General features: G+C 44.8%; 1 protein-coding gene across 10 annotated transcripts in view; it reads right to left on the bottom strand.

Annotated features, from left to right (window-relative positions):
• Positions 1–538: 538 nt before the first annotated feature.
• The window catches only part of CPEB1 (cytoplasmic polyadenylation element binding protein 1), a 111,236-nt gene continuing 92,304 nt past the window's right edge, over positions 539–19,470 (bottom strand). For 5 of the 10 annotated variants that reach the window (XM_074399958.1, XM_074399956.1, XM_074399954.1 and 2 more), the window contains 9 exons: positions 15,619–15,842; positions 13,699–13,951; positions 10,540–10,653; positions 10,104–10,208; positions 9,142–9,278; positions 6,158–6,356; positions 4,484–4,578; positions 3,465–3,545; positions 539–2,000 (listed from right to left, as the gene is read on the bottom strand). In XM_074399958.1, the coding sequence (XP_074256059.1) occupies positions 1,890–2,000; positions 3,465–3,545; positions 4,484–4,578; positions 6,158–6,356; positions 9,142–9,278; positions 10,104–10,208; positions 10,540–10,653; positions 13,699–13,951; positions 15,619–15,842 (1,319 nt within the window). In that variant the 3' untranslated portion in view covers positions 539–1,889. The remainder of the gene's footprint in view (positions 2,001–3,464; positions 3,546–4,483; positions 4,579–6,157; positions 6,357–9,141; positions 9,279–10,103; positions 10,209–10,539; positions 10,654–13,698; positions 13,952–15,618; positions 15,843–19,470) is intronic. The other 5 variants (XM_074399957.1, XM_074399955.1, XM_010350102.3 and 2 more) reach the window with 1 other exon arrangement.

The following is a 19,470-nucleotide window of genomic DNA, read 5'->3' as shown; positions in this document are numbered from 1 at the left end:
TAGGCCAACTTGACTGAAGAACAATCAGTAGTACACCCTGTCACAAATCCTAGGAGCTTTGAGAAAGTTCAGTTGATAGGGTTCTCTGAACTGCAAAATCCCAATCACTTCCTCTCAGAAAGGAACTGGGTGATCATTGGTGGGTAGAAGAGGATGTGCAGCCTCCTAAGAATAGGCCAAGGCTTGCAGGAGAAGCTGTGAACAAGTGGCTTCTACTGGCACGTGAGCAGCTGCACCTCCAGCATTCTCCAAGCTGGGTCTGGAGGCTGCGAGGACCCCCGAGAAGCTAAGATGTGAGGACTTTTTGTATTTGGGCTAGAAGCACCCACCCACTGGAGAGGCATCTCCAAAGTGTAACTGACCATGGAAAGGACCAAGTAGTACTCACAAGGCAGGTCTCCCACATGGTCACACCGTTATCCTGCTCCAGGATCCCATCAAAGAAAATCCAAGGAAACAAGCTGTGGCTGTGCCATTACCCTCCTATTCCTCTGTCAGCCCCTTGCTCCCAGACCTCAAACAGAGACAAAACCAGAACTCTGCTGCAACGTGTTTATTATGTGCCAAAAAAACTACACCACAGCTTACTCCACACATCTGTAGGAGAGTGCAGTCTTGCCTGCATATACTACAATGAGGTAGAGACTTCACACACAGCTTCACAAAACCCACAGAGTAGCTGGGATATGCAACAATGCAACATCAGCTCAGCAGGAGGGAGGGGTTATGACACTGGTTCTTTGGCACACAGCTTCCCTAGGAGGGGCAAGTAGTTTTTGTTTTTTCTATTTAAAAAAAAAAAAAAAGAAAGAAAAAAAGTCAAGTTTTCAAATTCCAGTAGGATTTCAATCAACTGCAACAGTTATCTCATATGTTCCTCAAATTAAAGATATAAAGGAAGGGTACTTGCCCCCCTAAGAGAAAGGGCTCCTGTGAGCCTTCATCTGCCCCCACCAAAAAGCAGCCCTTTTTAGCTCAGTTACAAAAGAAAAAAGTCCTGTGACTTTGTGATTAAAAACTTCTATCAACCCCCCCCCCAACATAAGTGCAACTTAAGGAGGTGCAATAAACCATTTAAAACTATATACAACAGCCGCTCAAACACCGTTTATCCGGTCCAGTTTCAAATAAAACAAAATTTTTTTTTTCTTGGTTGCAAATACCTTGATTTGCAACTGTGAGAAACAGTGACCAGCAGTCCCCCAGACACAAATTTGCTATAATGTTAAAAGCTGCCAGGAAAGAAAAAATCTCTTGTTCCAAACGACTTAAAAACTGTTTTAAGGAGTGTAAAAAGGAACCGGTAAAAACCCTCGAGCGTAAAATATGAAATATGATTTTGGTTTAAATGAAGAGCAAAGTCTCCTTGTTGTTTACAGTAAAAAACACCAGCTGAACACTCAGTTTATGCCGTTCAGGTGGGGGTTAAATAAATGGAAAGGCACTGTATGGCAACTGCAAGAATGAAACCAATGAGACCTGCGCATCATCACCATCAGTATTGCAAGGAATGTAAAAAAGCGCTTTTAATAAATAAACCTAGGTGTAGGCATCCGTGTCAATACTTTCTGGACACGTAGTTTTTTTTGTTTGTTTGCTTTTCATCGGCAAAATGAGAAACTAAAATCTGGGAAAACTACAGAGTCGCTTGAAGGGTAAGCCAAAGGGTCCTTGCCCTTGGCACGCCCCCAGAAAACAAAACCCGACAAAACTCATTGTGCATTAATTAGTGCAGAAACAAAGACAGATTCAGCAAGTGCAAAGGTGACTACAATTTTCCCTTGTCCTCGGGAAGCCAGCTCCCTGGTCGCCAGTGGCAGGGTGGTGCAGGCTGCTTGCCTGACCTGCCAGCTTTGGGCGCCACAGGCCACTGGGCAAGGCCAGCTCCTCTAGCTGGAATCTCTGTTCTTCTGGTTCCGCATCAGAGGGCTGTGATGGCGCAGGCCCTCCATGCTGTGCCGCCAGTGCCAGCAGCTCCGGCAGAAGTACTTGAAGCAGACCTGGGTTGGGAGAACAAAACAAAGAATGCCATGCCTGTGTCAGCACCAGACACAGGAGCTGTTGCATGAGCTGCTTGCTCTGTTTGGAGAAGGGGTGGGAAACTCCTGATGGCCTCTGTGGGTTAGAAGAGATGGTCCCTAGGAGAACTCTCACCCCAACACAAAAGCCTGATTAACTATGGCAAACCCACCATCCTGCTTACAGGTCCCCTTAAACATGTTGAGCTCCTAGTATGTACAGAGACCATGCTAGTTTCTCTTATCCCTTCTAACCACGACAGCTGCTCTCCTATTCCCCTGCCCTTCTCACTTCCTACAGGGTAGTTGTATCACATGGCTGCTAACATGGAGAATGTATAAAGACACTGACTACAAATTCTAATGCTAGGCAACATGCTGCCTTCTTCCCATCTCCCCTCTTCCTACTAAGTGAGGAGAGGTGACTGGGTTTCTCAGTCTAGTCCCATCTCTTGCTTGTTGTGTAACCTCAGGCAAGCCACTAATCTCTGAGCAATTATCTGACTATGAAGATTATCTGTGAAAGATCCAGATCCATAAAAGCCTGCTAGAAGAGGCTGATCAGAGAGATACTTGTTCTCAGGCTTTACCTAACAATCCAAACTTAATTTCAAACTGTCACTTGAGAGCTTCAGTTTAACCATGTACAGAGACTCCACATCTGAACAATGGCATCACTGCAAAAATTTTAAAAATAAAATTTAAAAAGCACCCACTGAGCATGGATGGGACTAGGTGGTGTCCTAAGACACCCTTACCGTAAGACAAACTTCCCCTAACACCTGGCAAAGGATGATGCTGACTAGCAGCACTAACACCGCTTGGATACTTGCTGGAAACATGGAATCTCAGAATCAACCCGAAACCCACCAAATCAGAATCTGCATTTAAACAAGATCCTCAGGTGATGTGTCTGCAATTAAGGTCTGAGAAGCACTGCCAAACACATCCAGATCCATGCTCCACCACCCAGAAACAGTCAACAGAAAGCGGCCTTGCTGCTTTCTGCCTGTTGCCGACACCTGTGGGAACAGCCCAGATGCAAATATCAAAGTAGTCTAGTAGTTCAGATGTAAAGGAGGAGGCCCTTGAGTAGATAAAAATAAGCTTAGAAGGCCTCAGGGTTAGAGCAGCTGAGCCTGGCTCCTAGGTACTGCTGAACATACCCAGGCAGGCCTCTATCATCTACAAATAGTGGGATACTGCATAGCAACATCCCAGGCAAGAAAAAGGCCAAAGTATAAAGACTCAATTCAACATGTTTTCCTAAAAGTTCTGGGCAAGCCATCCAAAGTGTGTCACTGGTCTGACCCTCAGCAAACCTTACTGCTCCTCCTCTATGCTTTCAGATGCCACAAGTTACCTCAGAACGCCAACATTCCATGTCATGATCTTGGCATAACAGTTTTTAATTGAGGGCAGGGACTTCATAGACATTGGACCCACCTGATCTCGACAGAAGAAAGGACCAGGCTGAGAACTGCAGATATGACACAGAGAATCTTCCAAGTAAGGGTCAATCTGAACCTGCACAAAAGCAAAAGATGATGATGAAATGTGTCTTCTCACCAGGAGGACTGATCGGTTATAGAAGGGCACATTACTGGGCTATACACAGGAATGTGGGATATCTGAATGCAGGGTATCTGCCCTTTTTTTTTTTTTTTTTTTTGAGACAGTCTTTCTTTGTCACCAGGTGCCAGGCTAGAGTACAGTGGCGTAATCTCAGCTCACTGCAACCTCCGCCTCCCAGGTTCAAGCAATTCTCCTGCCTCAGCCTCCCGAGTAGCTAGGACTACAGGCACACGCTACCACGCCCAGCTAATTTTTGTATTTTTTAGTAAAGAAGGGGTTTCACCATGTTGGCCAAGATGGTTTCAATCTCTTGCCCTCGTGATCCACCTGCCTTGGCCTCCCAAAGTGTTGGGATTACAGGAGTGAGCCACCGCACCCGGCCTGATATATGCCTGTTTTAAAGGAGGCTTGGAGAGAATTATGGGCCAGAAGTGCAGAAAGGGATTCTAGAGGACAGACTCATACACCATGCAGAGCCAGGCTGGATGCCTCCAGGATTTGAGCAACCATACATCTTAATGCCTGGTCTTCTCAGCAAACTGTACCTCAGCCCTCTATCAATTAGCAATATAGGCAAGTGTTGAGAGGATTCCTGAAAGGTTGGATAATGGGAAGTCAGGCTACTTAGCAATGTCAGAGAAACACCACAGTGAGGGAGGCACCCTACACACTGAAGAGGCTCAACAGTCGCAGTTCCCTTCCTCCTGAGCCTACAAAGACCAAGTCCACTCCCAAACCCTAACCTCAGTGTTAATTCTCAGGAGTTTGGCTCACTTCCCTCAACACACCCAGCATAAACACAGCTTCAGGTCTCAGGGCCTGCCCTGGGTAGTAATCGCCCAAACCCCTCTTATATATCCCAGAGTAAGAGCATAAACCAGCCAACTGACCTTCTTTGTGAACTTGGTGGTTTTGATCTCGACAAAAGCAGCACTGACTGCTTTCAGGTAACTCCGTTGGTTATTGAAAGTCACACGACCAGATCCTAGGACAAGAGACACAAACTTCCCTTCTAACCAAATTCTGCCAAATGCTACTCTCTTAACATGCAGGAAACCCTTTACTATGCATGTAAGTGCTGTCCAACAGAAACATAATGTGAGCTACTATGTAACTTTATTTCTTGAGACAGTCTCCCTCTCTCACCCAGGCTGGAGTATAATGGCGTGAGCCCACTGCAACCTCTGCATCCCGGGCTCAAACGATTCTCCTGCCTCAGCTTCCCAAGTAACTGGGACTACAGGAATAAGCCACCATGCCTGGCTAATTTTTGTAGTTTTTGTAGAGACAGAGTTTCACCATATTGCCCAGGCTGGTCTCGAACTCCTTCACTCAAGTGATCTGCCCACCTCAGCCTCCCAAAGTGCTGGGATTATAGGCATAAGCCATCATCATGGTCGGCCCTTATGTAATTTTAAATTTTCTAGTAGCCACATTGAAATTTTAAATAGTAGTGACATTAATATTTTATTTAACCCTACATGTTAAAAATATTATTTCCAAATATGACACAAGCCGTGTTTTCAGAACTCAGTAGCCACATTTAGCTGGTGGCTACCATATTCGAGATCATGTTGGCAGGAACCACGCAGGAATAGGGGAAGAATCTGCAGATCAAGATGGGGAAGGGAAGGGACTCCTTCAGTGCAGGTGGAAGCATAGGTAAGGTTGAAGGATTCGGAGTGGAAGCCAAGATGCAGATAGAACACTTCTCTGAAGGGTAAGCCCAGCAGTTGAACTGAACCTCTCCTAGCCTGGAGGCACTCTGGAGACCTATTAGGGGAGCTGGAAGAAGCCCCATCCTGCCAAGTGCCGCCTCTGCCCCTGCAGCTTCTCAAGTCCCTGTTCTTAATCTGCTGCACAGCATTGGTGAGTACACGATGCTCCTTCCTGACCAGATTCAGTGTGGGTGTGAAGACTAAGCATTTGGGGAAGTGGGTTAGCCACATCTTAATCACAGAGTTCAGGCTCTGCTCCACCTCCATACTCCATCACTGAGATTATTTTGCCAGGACTGGTGAATTAACCTCCTTTCTCAGAGGAGTTCATCAAAACCAAGAGGTTAGGCCCACAGACTTCTGAATTGGGAAAGCACAGGCTATGACCATACTCTGTAGCGTGACTCACTCAGAAAGTCCTCCTCCAGCCTGACCTGGTCTCTGCCCTTAGATAATGCCAGAGCTTTTCAAGAACTTTTAATAAAGGAAACCAGGCAAGTTCAGAGAATTGCAGCCTTTTCATGAAACAGTACCTGTTGTCTGTTCCAAACTGGTTTGGCTGTGAACTCTGAGCTTCCAACAAAGTTCCTACCTGGCTCTTACTTCTTATCACCTCCTGTAGTCTCCAATCGCTTTTTCTCTCCCTGCATGGGAGATGGGGGGTAGAGGGATAGATGCAGAGGGGCCAGTACACGTGACCTGACTAGAAGAAGATACTGCTGCTGGTATGTGCTGATCTGCAGAGCCGGGTCAGGCGTCTCTCCCCACTCCCACTGGGAATTATAACAATCTTGGTCTACTCCCAGGGGCCAACCAAGCTTTCGTAGACAGAAGTGGGACACTTACCAATGGGATACTTGTGCTTATCTGTGTCAATCCCGGCATACACCACTCCACCAAATAGGTCGTTCAAGATGGCTGCCAGGGCCTCGGCATTGAGCATCCCATGCAGAGCACCAACAAACACCGTCCTGCTGGGGTCAAGCCTCTGAGACGGGCTCCGGACAAAGTTACTGTCTGCTAATACCCAGGGGATCACCTGCACCTGAAAACCACCCAAAGGTATATCAGCCCGGGCAGAGAACCACAGATACAGAGGCGCTTGTATGGCAAGGCGCATGCTCTGGAGATACTGAAGCTGGCTGCTAAGGCCCTTTCAGGGGTAAAAAGGCATTGTTGCCCAGTCTCAGGCACACAGCCATCCAATCCAGTAAACCACCCTTACTCCACCCTAACTGGAGTTGAATTTTACACTGAGTCCATGTGTCCAGAATGGTAGAAGTGGACACAGTACTCACTCATGCTGGAGAGTAAGCAAAAATGTACCACAAGAGCCCAGCATTCTATTTCAACCTCCAACTGTGTGGTTCCACCAAAGGGCTGTGGACACTGATAAAAAGAGCAGAATCTGAAGTCCTCAAGAAAGGAAGGACTCACAGAGTATTTAAAGGCTAGGATCCTGAAGGACAGAGGGGTGAGAGTGCTTATGATATTTGTATGAGATGGTTACTAGCCCCAACCTAGGCTTCAGAGGGTTTGTACCCAGAGCAGTGGAAATGACTGGAGACAGGTCGGGTAGAAAGTCACATACAAGATTCCTGGAGTCTTGTAGGGCTGGGGCTGACCACGTCCTTTGCCTCTGAATGTCTTGAACGTGAAACAAAACCTGGTAGAGCAGGCAGAAGACTCCAGAATGAAGTAAAGATCTAAAAATATGTCTTGAAGCAAGAGGAGATCTGAGGCAGAAACCAGCAGAGAGGAAAAACAGTAGTTTCTAAGGACAGGTGATTAAAACCTAGACAAGGCCGGTGGCAATGAACAGAGAACAGGCCAAGATCAAGGGGATTCTTTAAGAGAATCGTCTGCAGTAACTCAGACTGCATTAGCAGGATGGGCAAGCAAGGAATCAGGCCTGGTGGGTGTTAGGTCTACACCATCTTGGGATGAGAGGACCTGGCAGAAGATACAAGGGGGGCCAATTTCACTGTAAGATGAAAAAGCCCATTTTGTCCATAAAAGAGTTTGGGATTACAGAAAATCCCAAAGGGGAGTCTCACAGGAAGGTGGTGCTCAGGTAGGACATGAGGCTAGAAATGTAAATCTGGGTCTAAAGTTGAGAGGAGCCACAAAAGTGAGTCATTTAACTGAAGTGGAAAAGAAGATAGGAGGGAGTCAAAGACTGACTATATTGGTGCTGGCAGGGAGGGGAATACAAAAGAAAAGTAAAGGAGAGGAAGGAGAACTGAATCAGCCTATAACCAATGAATCGAAGCACGATTAAATCCCTATAAGGTGATGAGGAGAAAATGGGAGACAGGATGGTGTCAACAGGGGCACTGAGGAAGGGGAGGGGCTCTGTGATATGCATATGGCCATCTCTGGTTGTGAAAGCAGGAGGGGAGGAAGGAGGAGCATGTTAAGTCAGTCCTAGAACATACTAAGGTGGGATGACTGCACAAGCTCCACATAGTTAAGGAAGCAGGTAAGGTAGGGAAGCTGTGGGTCATTGCGGGAAACTGGAAGATGAGCCTGCCCTCTCAAGCAGAACAAGAGCCAGCTTTGTTACATGGATTTATTTTAAATCTAATGTGATCATCCCAATAAAACAGGCATTTGCCATCTTACCCTATAGATTTTTTTAGAGAAATTTTAAGGTTCACAGTAAATTTGAGCAGAAAGTACAGGTATTTTCCAAATACTCTCTACTCCCACACTTGTGTGACTTCCCCACTATCAGGATCCTGCATGAAAGTGGAACATTTGTTAGCACTGGTGCAGCTACACTGACACATCATCACCACCCAAAACCATGGTTTACATCAGGGTTCACTCTTGGTGTTTGTTTTACATTCTATGGTTTGGACCAAAGTATAATGACATGTATCTACCATATACAGAATAGTTTCACTGCCCTAAAAATCCTCTGTGCTATGCCTATTCATCCCTTCCTGCTAAACCCCTGGCAACTACTGATCTTTTTACTAAAATAGGCATTTTAGTTTCCCATTTTATAGAAGAGGAAACAAAGTTTCAGAGATATTAAATAACTAGTTCAGTCTCACAAAAGCTGTGTACTCCCAAATCAGATTTTACCACCACACTGATTGCTGAGCTCAAAACTTGCTTTGAGAAGTGGTTTTCAAACACCATCCACTAGAACCACCAGGGGATCTTTGTTCAGTTGGAGATTCCTAAATTCCACCCAGAATGACTCAGTAAATCTGGAATAAGGCCCAAGAATCTGCAATGAGATCCCCAGGTGACATAAACTCTACATTAGAGACCCATGATGCCAACGACACATAAGGCTGATACTAGAAAAGGCACAGGAAGAAAAAATCTTAGGGGAATAACCACAAAACTAAATAAAGCCCTGAATGAGAATGAAGAAGTGACCCACAGGTGGGTGTGGGCTGAAGAGAAATTCCTTCTGAAGGAAGTCAGAAGGCACAGAAAGGGCAGAACCAGGGAAAAACAGGTGTAGGTTTATCAGTTAAATCAAGTAGAGAAGTTTGCTATTCTCAATCTCATTTCCAAGACAAAAGGTTTAAAACCAAAGTGTCGGCTACAAGAAAGAAGAGTAGAATAAAGGCTGGGAGACAGTTTGATCACCGTGGGCAGGCACACACAACCCATTAAGGCTCAAAGGTTTCTTCTTTTTTGTGTGTAATTGAGAGGATATTGCTATATTTATTGTGGGACAGTAAGAGCCTTCTTGCCTCAGCAGGAATACCTGTCTGCAGCCTGCCTAGCCACCTATCCCAAGAAAATCCAGTGCCTCTATATGCCAAGAACGTTGATCCAGAAAGGACATCATCATGTTAACTCACCTCCTTGCAGCGCATCCTTCGGCTGGACATCTTGAAATAATATTCACTCAGGCCATCTGGGCTCAGCGGGTCATGAGAGCAAGCCTGAAGCAAGGCTCTGACAGACTTCTCTAGTTCGAACACCAGATACACATACCCTATTCCCAATGAGAGAAAAAAAATCACATTACTATCCCACTCCTCAGCCTTGGCTTTGCAGCAGGGAATTTCTTCCAAGAAAGAAGGCCTTGTGTATAAGATACATTTTTGTTTGACTCCTGAAAAGTCTTGTTGAGTCGAAGCATTTGCTGTGCAGATGCCCAGGGTTGTGGGCATCCCTCCCACCCTGGGTAAAGGAAAGGATTGGCAAGCTGGGACAGAGGATTCCACCATTACCAAGCTCTCTATCCCGAGTACACAGCATGTTCAGGTCAGTAGAGCCAAGCCTTCCTGGGGGCAGGAAGGATGGCAGGTATTGCTTTAAACACCTACTTAAACCATTGGTTCAGTTCAATGAAGATGGGGCAGGGTGAAAATAGCACCTGCTCCTTTCTACAGGGAAGGGATCTCATTTCAGACCAGTGAGGAATCAGATGCTTGGTCCTCATTCCTGCCAACTCTAAAGGGACTTCAGAATTAGGTCAGGCAACAATGTAACTGGGCAGGACAGGCAGGCAAGGGAAAGCTTTTCAAACGCCTTATTTTGAGAGGAAAGGTGCTGCTAGGGTTCAGGTTTAGAGAGAAGTGTACAAGGAAGGGGTTTCAGAGGCAGCTCCCACTGCTGTGTAAGTCTGGACAGATGGAACATTAGTTCAGAAGAAACAGAGGGACTTGTTAGGTTGAAGAAAAGAGCTGACAGCTGACAGGTCTGTGCCCTGGAGTGCCCACCATGTGGCCAGCATGCAGCTGTGACATCCCAGCACCCCTAGGTGCAGTTATGTACTAGGGAAGGGAAAAAAAAGCTCCTACCATGTCTTTATTACCTTTAGGCATATTACCTTTGGGAGGACACCGGGGGTGCTTGCCATCCTTACCAGGCCACTCCACACTCAAAGAGCCAAAAACACGGAAGGTGTTAACTAATCCAGCTGCAAAGAGACAGAAAAGAATGGCAGAAGCTGAGGAACCATCCTCCCCAGTAAAGACACAAACACAGAATCACCAGCATTCTCCTTCCTGGCTCATCCCCCATGACAAACAACTCAGAAATGAATGCCGATCTCCAGTGACAACTGTAAACTCCAGAGAGAAGCACTATGGGGATCTATGAAATGTACCTCTCCCCTCAGACGCTCATGTAATATTGTACTCTGAGTTCTCAGTCAGAGATTCAGCCCCTGGCCTCATTCCAAGTTTCATGCTCCTGAAAGACATGCCCCACCCTTCAACTCTCGAGGCAGAAAGTTAGAGACAGCTCACCTTCTGTAATATCCCAAGGAACACCTCCTAGAAACACCTTGCAAGAGTAGATGGGGTTCTTATAGTTCCGGGGAGGAAGCTGGCCACTCCAGGTACAGGTGGCTTCATTCACAGCTTTGGTAGAAGACAAGGAGGGAAACAGGGAGGGGTTAAAGAATCAACAAAGTCACCACCCTTCCGTAAGGTGAACTTGTCCAGCAAGAACCTGTTGGCTGGGCGCAGTGGCTCATGCCTATAATCCCGGCACTTTGGGAGGCTAACGTGGGCGAATCACTTGAGGTCGGGAGTTCGAGACCACCCTGGCCAATATGGTGAAACCCCATCCCTACTAAAAGTACAAAAAAATTAGGTGGGTGTGGTAGCTCGTGCCTGTAGTCCCAGCTACTTGGGAGGCTGAGGCAGGAAAATTGCTTGAACCCAGGAGGCAGAGGTTGTAGTGAGCTGAGATCATGCTACTTCACTCCAGCCTGGATGACAGAGCCTTTTATTCTGAAAAGCAAGAAACCTATGTCTCACCAATCCACTCAATCAAGTATGATAATCCTATTTTGCTAATTCTGTCCTCACTAAAATTGAAAGGAATACCAACCCAGATGTTTAGGGTAAAAATTCATACCCCATGTTATTTTTAAATATACAACTAATATGCTAACCACAAAGCAGTTTTATCTTGTTATTGCTTACAGTACTAGTTCATAATCACTTGAAAGTAAACAGAGCAATACAACATCCTACAGGCTTACTGGTACAAATGGGCCTTCTCCCCAGTGTTCAAATGATAAACATTCTATTCTGTTTTCTTGTCTTGGCTCTGAATTCAATTACAGAAGTTAGGACACTGCCAATAAAAACCAGCATTAGCAACCCAATAAGACAAGAGTATCACAACTGTTCCAAGCCAGACTCATCTTTAGAGCACCCAAACAATGGGCCTTCCTTGATGCCAACATGGTAAGGTAATGAATTAGCCCCGAACCCCTAAGCTTTCTATTTATGTCAACCACAAGTTTTTCCAAACCTATTGTGATGTTTCTCTGACTCGAAGGCCACATTAAGAAACCCTTCTTGGCTGGGTGTGGTGGTTCACCCCCATAATCCCAGCACTTTGGGAGGCCAAGACAGGATTATCACTTAAATTCAGGAGCTGGAAGACCAGCCTGGGCAACAAACTGAGACCCTGCCTCCACACACACATTTTTTAATTAGCCAGGTACAGGAGTGTGTACCTGTAGATCCAGATACCGAGGTAGATCCCTTGAGCGCAGCAGTTTGAGGCTACAATGAGCTATAATTTCACAACTGTGCTCTAGCCTGGGTGAGAGAGAGACCTTGCCTCTTTTTTTAAGACAAGGTTTTGAGCCGGGTGCGGTGGCTCAAGCCTGTAATCCCAGCACTTTGGGAGGCCGAGGCGGGTGGATCACGAGGTCAAGAGATCGAGACCACCCTGGTCAACATGGTGAAACCCCGTCTCTACTAAAAATACAAAAAAATTAGCTGGGCATGGCGGCGCATGCCTGTAATCCCAGCTACTCAGGAGGCTGAGGCAGGAGAATTGCCTGAACCCAGGAGGCGGAGGTTGCAGTGAGCCGAGATCGCGCCATTGCACTCCCGCCTGGGTAACAAGAGCGAAACTCCATCTCAAAAAAGAAAAAAAAAAAAAAAAAAGAAAAAAAAAAGAAAGACAGAGTTTTACCATGTTGGTCAGGCTGGTCTTAAACTCCCGACCTCAGGTGATCTGCCCGCCTTGGCCTCCAAAGTGCTTGGATTATAGGCCTGAGTCACTACACCTGGCCAACCTCGTCTCTTAAAAACAAACAAAAACTCCTACTTGCTGAATAGGTTAGGAACTATCTTCTGTTTGCTCCTATTTCTAGATGATGGTTCTTGGTGACCAATTTAGCTTTTTATCAGTTTTCAATCCTGTCCCCACTGTACCTTTCCAAATCAGAAACTGACCTTAGTGGGGACTGGCTAGTTCTTGCCATTTCACCCTCCTCTTTCAGCAAAGAGGCAGACAGCCAATGAAAGGAACTATCATTTTCATTTAGGACAAAGATATGGAAGGATATTTCCTAAAAGAAACAGGCCCCAACGTGTTGCTACATAGCAAGAAATTGGGGAATGTCACCAATCTTTTATGACAAAAACAAAATATAATGGTCTCCTCCAAAAGCGTGGTAACATCATTTCATAGGAAACCAATGGTACCAGAGAAAGTACAAAGAGGGGCTGCCAGAATCATTAGGTGAACAGGGCAGTAGCACTATCAGAGGAGAATGAGACCCAGCCCAACTCTGTGAGCAGACAGACAGAGACACTGAAGCCTATGGAAACAAATGGAATGGAAAAACTAACATTAACTTAGTCATCAAATTCAGGAACTCAGAAGAGCCAGTGCTTACTGAACATCTCCCTGAAGCATTAGTAGACAAAGATGAAAAACAAATTTAATACATATTTAAGATTATTTATTTTTTAAACTTCTTTAAATATATGGAGATGGGTCTTGCTATGTTTCCCAGGCTGGGCAACTCCTGGGCTCAAGCCATCCTGCTGCCTCTGCTTAAGTGCTGAGCCACCCAGGCCAGCCTAAGATAATTTAAATGTCAGAACCTTAAGGATTCCTAGGAGACCAGGAAATCTGGTGACATCCCTTACCTTAGAGGTTGACAAATAAGACCTCTCCCTCCCCAGTGTATCCCTGAGTGTACCAATCAGAAAGCCTCAGGGAAGACAGCTCCAGCATGACTTGTGTCTGACTGTCTTTGAATTAGAATGAGGAGAGGGTAGACAAAATTCTGGACATCGCTTCCAGAGTTTCTCTTGAGGACATCCACCCGTGGAAGAGGAAAAAGCAAGAGTAGCATACAGCCAGTCTCCACGGAAGGGCACAAGTGGGAGGCAGAGCCAGCCTCTTGTGCTGTGGCACATGCGTGTGCCAGATTATCTGCTTCTTTCCTCTCCTCTCAGCCTCAAGAAATTCCTGAGTTTGTTCCCATTAGTACTTACTCCACAGAAATGTAATTATTTGCAGATCTGGGGACTTCACCATGCAACCAAGCCTCCTCTAGAAGGTTCACAAGTGTGTGAACTAAGGTCACTTCCTCTCTGCTCCCAGAATGAGGCCTCAGGCCCCACACATGCTCAAGGCACACTCACCTGCAGCTTGTCGGTGCAGCCTGGCCTCTCTCTCTATGCTGAAGGGGTCTTTGGGAGCTTCAAGGAGGTCCCAGGATGGCCACACAGAAGCTCCTGGCCATCGCTTTGAAGCACTGGTTGGGGAGGGAGTGACTGCAGCAAGAGCAGCTTGCTCTTGGTCCATCCGAGACCCTACCCCCATCTTTAAAGGGTCTCTGGGACCACCCCCTGTCAGAGACAGGAAGGGCAGGGGTGGGGAAATGCGAAGGCTTGACTAGGGGAGGAAAAAGGAAGATACGGTTTTAAAGGATAGTTTCATTATAAAGTAATAATCACATTATAGAAATTATTAAAAATACCCACGACATTTAGCATTTGATATATATTCTTTTAGACTTTCTTCCTTAGCAATTTTGGTTAGTTGTAGTTATACTATAATTTAAACAAATTCTCCTTTTCTCCTCATTCAACCTTTTTTTTCCCCCATATTTCCGGTCTTTATAACCATTTAAAATGCATTTATCATATTCTATTTAGGGAACAAGGTACATCTCACTGACCCATACTCCTCCTGTTACATATATACTTTCCATACTCCTCCTGTTACATATATACTTTCCAAGTTTTCAGAACCAGAAATAAAAATTAAGATATACCTTCTTCATATTTTGTGTTTTAGTCAGTCAGATTTCTAGAAAGTCAAATGCCAAAAGTGCTATCTATGAGGGCTCTGTGTTATATCATCAATGTATGAGAATACTATACACTTGTGTCAAAGCTTTCAAAATTCTAATTTACATGTGTGAAATGATACATTATCAAAATAACTCGTTGACAGAATATTTTTAAATCCCCAAATATTAATCAGTCATGAGATAAATTTCCAAAACTGAGTCCAATCTAAGTAACACAGACCTCCAGCACTGTATCTGACCCCATTTTACAGAAAAGGTAACTGCAGCCCAGAGAAGCAAAGGGACCCACTTGTGACTGCCCTTTTAGAAATGCAGCCCAAACAGATAAAACCAGTGGGCAGGCAGTGAGAACACCAATGCCAACTTCCATATTCTAGGACAGGCTGACAGGCAATCACAACCAGTGTTGCCAGTCCTGGGTATGGGAAGAGAAGAGAGTGAGAAAATAAGCCATTCTATTCACTGCACATTCAGCTCAGGGCATGTGGCAACAAAAACGCTTACAAGGCATCTGAAACTATATTCTTATTTTGGGGTAATTTCTCACTGCCAATCCCACCTGTATTTACTTTTACTATCCCCTATCTATATAATCTGTACTACTCCATCTATAATATCCCCTACCTATTCTAATCCATTTGCCAACTCTACTTAGCATGAAGGCCACACACATACATGGCTATAGGTAAGGAACATGAAATGCAAATATTAAGGCAATATTTCACAGATTCATCATGGCATAAATTGAAAGCTGGCATGGGTCAGTGGAAAAAATATAGAAGCTACAGTCAGTCAGATCTGAATTAAAATCCTACCTCTGCTAAGTACTTAAAAATTTTTTAAGTTACTACTTAATTTTGAGATATCATACATCAAAGTACATAAATGACACTGTTAAAGGCTAAAGAAAGTATCCCATGTAGGTAAAGAAACAGAACACTGCCAGGGCCCTCAAATTTCCTTTTAAAATGAAGTGTTTCTCAGTGCTCTCGGAGTAACTAGTAAAATGAAAGTCCTGAGCTCAGGTCCGAAAATGTATTGCTCGATGGGTCTTCAAAGCATTCTTTATCCTGTTAAGGATGAGAAACTCTACAAATGTCCACAATGGGCTCCACTCCTCCCCTCATCCCACCTCCCAGCCTACATTCCAGGGGACAGGCATCCCACAGACATTGTACCCCTTTTCCCCTTGGAGACACACAGGCAACTCCACCCACAACCCCTCTTTCCCAAATGAGTTACATACAATCAAATCTGAGAGATGATCTGATCCAGAGCTGAAGCCACTGGTGTCTGAGTCAGAGGGACTGCTAGATCGAGAGTCCAGGATAGGCCGGGTGTCCAGGCGTGATCCTCTAACAGAGGGTGCTGGAAACTTGTCCAAGTCAGACCCAAGGGGATCCAGAGGCAGGAAGCTCAAGGGGGGTTTTCCTAGGACATTTCCCAGTGGGTTATGCAGCATGCTCAGTACTAGGAGGACAAAAAAAGGAAGCCCATGACCTCTTAGTTTTCTTTGCAGCCAACAGCCTCTTTCTTTTCCCACAGCCACCCAACAAGAGACACCAAAGGCAAGACCACTAAAAGCATGCCAACAAAACAGAATATAACGAACAGATATGTATCTGGCTCTGAGACGTAGCCACAAGGGACTGTTAGAGGAAGTTACAGGCTGACTGAAGACCAGAGTTCCTGCTATTACAGTAGCAGCAAAACTGCTGGGTTCTGCTACACAGGCTTAAAGGTCAATGCCAGCATTTGGGAAACTGTCACTGGGAACCCTGGTCATGGCTATTAATACCTGAATATATCTACAGCACAGTTAAAAATCCCAAACCACACTTCATCTTTACTCCTTGTCAATTTGTTTATTAGAATAATTCCCACCTTTCTGATGCTATATAGCTAAAATATAGAATTTCAGGCCACATCCCAGAAATCTGGTATAGCATAAGCATACCACCTGATGTGAGAGGTTCACTTACACAAACTTCTAGCATATGCAGATTCTCTTCTATGCACCCTTGAACTTGAAATGTTCAGGATGGAAGCAGAATGGCGTGGTTAAGCCCATTCTTTGAGTTAAGACAAACTTGAGATGAAATCCTGTGTCTGACACCGCTTGTATATGGCTATGAGCTCTGGGAAGCTCACTTAGCCTCCCTGATCCTCCATTTTCTCACTGGCATCTAGGGTGGAGTACCAACTATTTCATAACATTGTTAGGACAGTTCAATAATTAGACAGCAGATGGAAAGAGCTAACCAGAGTAGCACCCAGCACACAATAAATATTTAAATATGAAACATAAAAAAACAGCAACATTTTCCACACTTGGCCTTGGAGAACCTAAGGTAAAGCACACCCTCCATCCATGAGGATGAGGAACAAGAGGGCTTTGCCATGGAGCTATGGTGCTGTATCTAGGGAAGAAGCCTTAATTTAATGGGTTTTTCTTTTATTTGAAAAATGAGAACATTCACCTCAAAATGGATGAGGCAAAACCAAAATAATATGTGTAAATGCTCAGTAACTAGCTGTGATTGGTCCTACTACAGCCCTGACTAGCAATGAAATTAAACATGTCACCCAGAGCTGGTTTTCTCCCAGGCCTCTAAGTCAGTCTGAATGCTTCTCTGGAAATGGGAGTCCCAAGAAGCAGGAATAAATCTCTCAAGTCTGAAATCAAAGTGAATGCATGCTTTCAGGGTGCAAGACACACATGCCATTGATGGACCATATGCACAAGATCCCAAACGTGTGTTAATATGGGACCAGAGCAGTCCACTCTCCTTTAGTATATGACCTCCCCTTTTGGATAAGATATGGTAAGTGTATCCTTAATATTTAATGCAGGGTAGATATATTTATCTAGTTATTATTTTATTATGGTAAAAATATCTTTAATTTTTAAAGAGACTGTCATAATGTTTTCCAAAGTAGATGTACTATACCATTTTACATTCCCACCAGCAGTAATGAAAGTTTCAGTCTCTCTACAACCGGGTCAACACCTGGTTTGGTCAGTCTTTTTGTTTCTAGCTAGTCGTATATGCATCTTGTGGGATGCAGGTAGGGTAGAGTCACACCACATCCAGCAAGGAGTTGCTTTAGCATTTTGTTTTCAAGTAAACATTCCTAACTTTGAAATTGCCGTTTGAAGCAGTTTTCAAAGCTCTAGCATTTAACTGTATGCTGGAACTAAGGGTCTCAAAATGCTTGGATTCTGATAACCATCAGAAATAATCTTTGACAAACTTCTCAAATAATCATTGGGTCAGGCATGGTGGCTCACACCTGTAATCCCAGTACTTTGGGAGGCTGAGGTGAGTGGATCACCTGAGGTCAGGAGTTTGTAACTAGTCTGGCTAACATGGTGAAACCCTGTCTCTACTAAAAATACAAAAATTAGCCAGGCGTGGTGGCACACACCTATAATCCCAGCTACTCAGGAAGCTGAGGCACGAGAATTGCTTGAACCCGGAAGGCAGAGATTACAGTGAGCCGAGATCGCACCATTGCACTCCAGCCTGGGAGACAGAGCAAGACTGTTAAAAAAAAAAAAAAAAAGTCATTGACAAACTCCTGCCTGAAAGAAATCCAAAAGCAAAGCCTGTAGAGTCCATGCCCTCAGAAGGCAAAATATATGAAGATTTTATTCAAGGTTTCTCCCTAATGCTGCAAAGCCTGGCGAAGAGGGACTGTGAAAAATCAACAGATTATATGCACGGGTCTTAAAAGTGTTACCTATTACCTGGAGGGCCTCATCCTTTTCCATATTTCACAAAAACAAGTTACGGAGATGAACAATGAGGTAACAATTCAAATCATAAAGAACCTTTACACCCAGGTTAAAGAGTTTTTATTTTATCTTATTGTCATTTGTTTTTTTTTTGAGACAGGGCCTAGCTCTGTCACCCAGGCTGGAGTGCAGTGGCTCACTTCAACTTCAGTCTTCCTGGGGGCTCAAGTAGTCTTCCCACCTCAGCCTCCAGAAGAGCTGGGACTCCAGCCATGTGGTACCTACCACATCCGGCTGATTAAAAAAAATTTTTTTAGTAGAGACAAGGTCGCACTATGTTGCCCAGGCTGTTCCTGAACTCCTGAGCTCAAGCAATCCTCGTGCCTCAGTCTCACAAAGTCCTGGGATTACAAGTGTGAAACACTGCAACCAGCTGATTTTATCTTAAGGGCAACTGAAAGACACTGAAAAGGTGGTCTGCAGAACTACTGTGGGGATGGCAAAGAAGGCTGACCAGGGAAACTAAGGAAGAGTACCAGTAGGAACCAGTGCCCAGCAGAGAGGAAACCTAAGTTGGACTTAAAGGATTTTCTCCAGCAGAGTTCAGGTACCTGGATGGACACTGGACTGATACAGAGCTATGATTTTGTTCCCCCAAGAGGGTATGAAAGAAGAAATGGGACAAGAGAGTTGATAACAGCAACAAAGGAAATGAACAATGGGTCGTGCATTATAGGCTAAAGGCAGAACAAAGTCAATAGACTGGGAACAAATAAATGGAAAACCAGAGATTTCAATAGGCTGAGAGCTGTAAGAAGAATGAAGATGGCACACAAGACAAGTAGAAGAGGTGGGACAGTGAAGATTAAGAGTTCTGAGGATGGCAAGGTCCAGAGGTGGCTGACTTAGAATGTGTTAAGTTTGAAATATTAGTTAAGTCATTCATGTCAACACTAAAGAGACCTATAGTGATAAATGGGCCTGGAGTTAAACAAACACAGAGATTTTCAGAGACCTGGGATAAGGAGTAGGCTCTACGTGGCATAGCAGCATCCTAAAGGAAAAGTCTTCAGCTAAAGCAGAAGCCGGAGGGAGGATTCACCAGTGACAAGAAGGACAGTTTGTTAACCCTGGAAAAGAGAAGTTTCAAGTGGCTCAACAGAGAGCTCTGAGAGTTAAGGGAGAAACAGCATAAAGCAGTCTGCCAGAAAAAAATAGTCAAGAGGGGATGCTGCCCCAAAGGCTTGCATCTGAAAACACCAAAGATGACAAAGTATGGGCTCTGGTAACTGTCCTCACCCAAGGTTTTTTTTAAAAACGTATGTTGGATAGAGTCAAAAAAGCAATGTGGTAAAAGCA

This window comes from Saimiri boliviensis, chromosome 5 (assembly GCF_048565385.1).
Source record: "Saimiri boliviensis isolate mSaiBol1 chromosome 5, mSaiBol1.pri, whole genome shotgun sequence".
Lineage (NCBI taxonomy): Eukaryota > Metazoa > Chordata > Mammalia > Primates > Cebidae > Saimiri > Saimiri boliviensis.
Note: the sequence above shows the minus strand (reverse complement) of the source record. Positions and strands in the feature narration are given on the sequence as shown.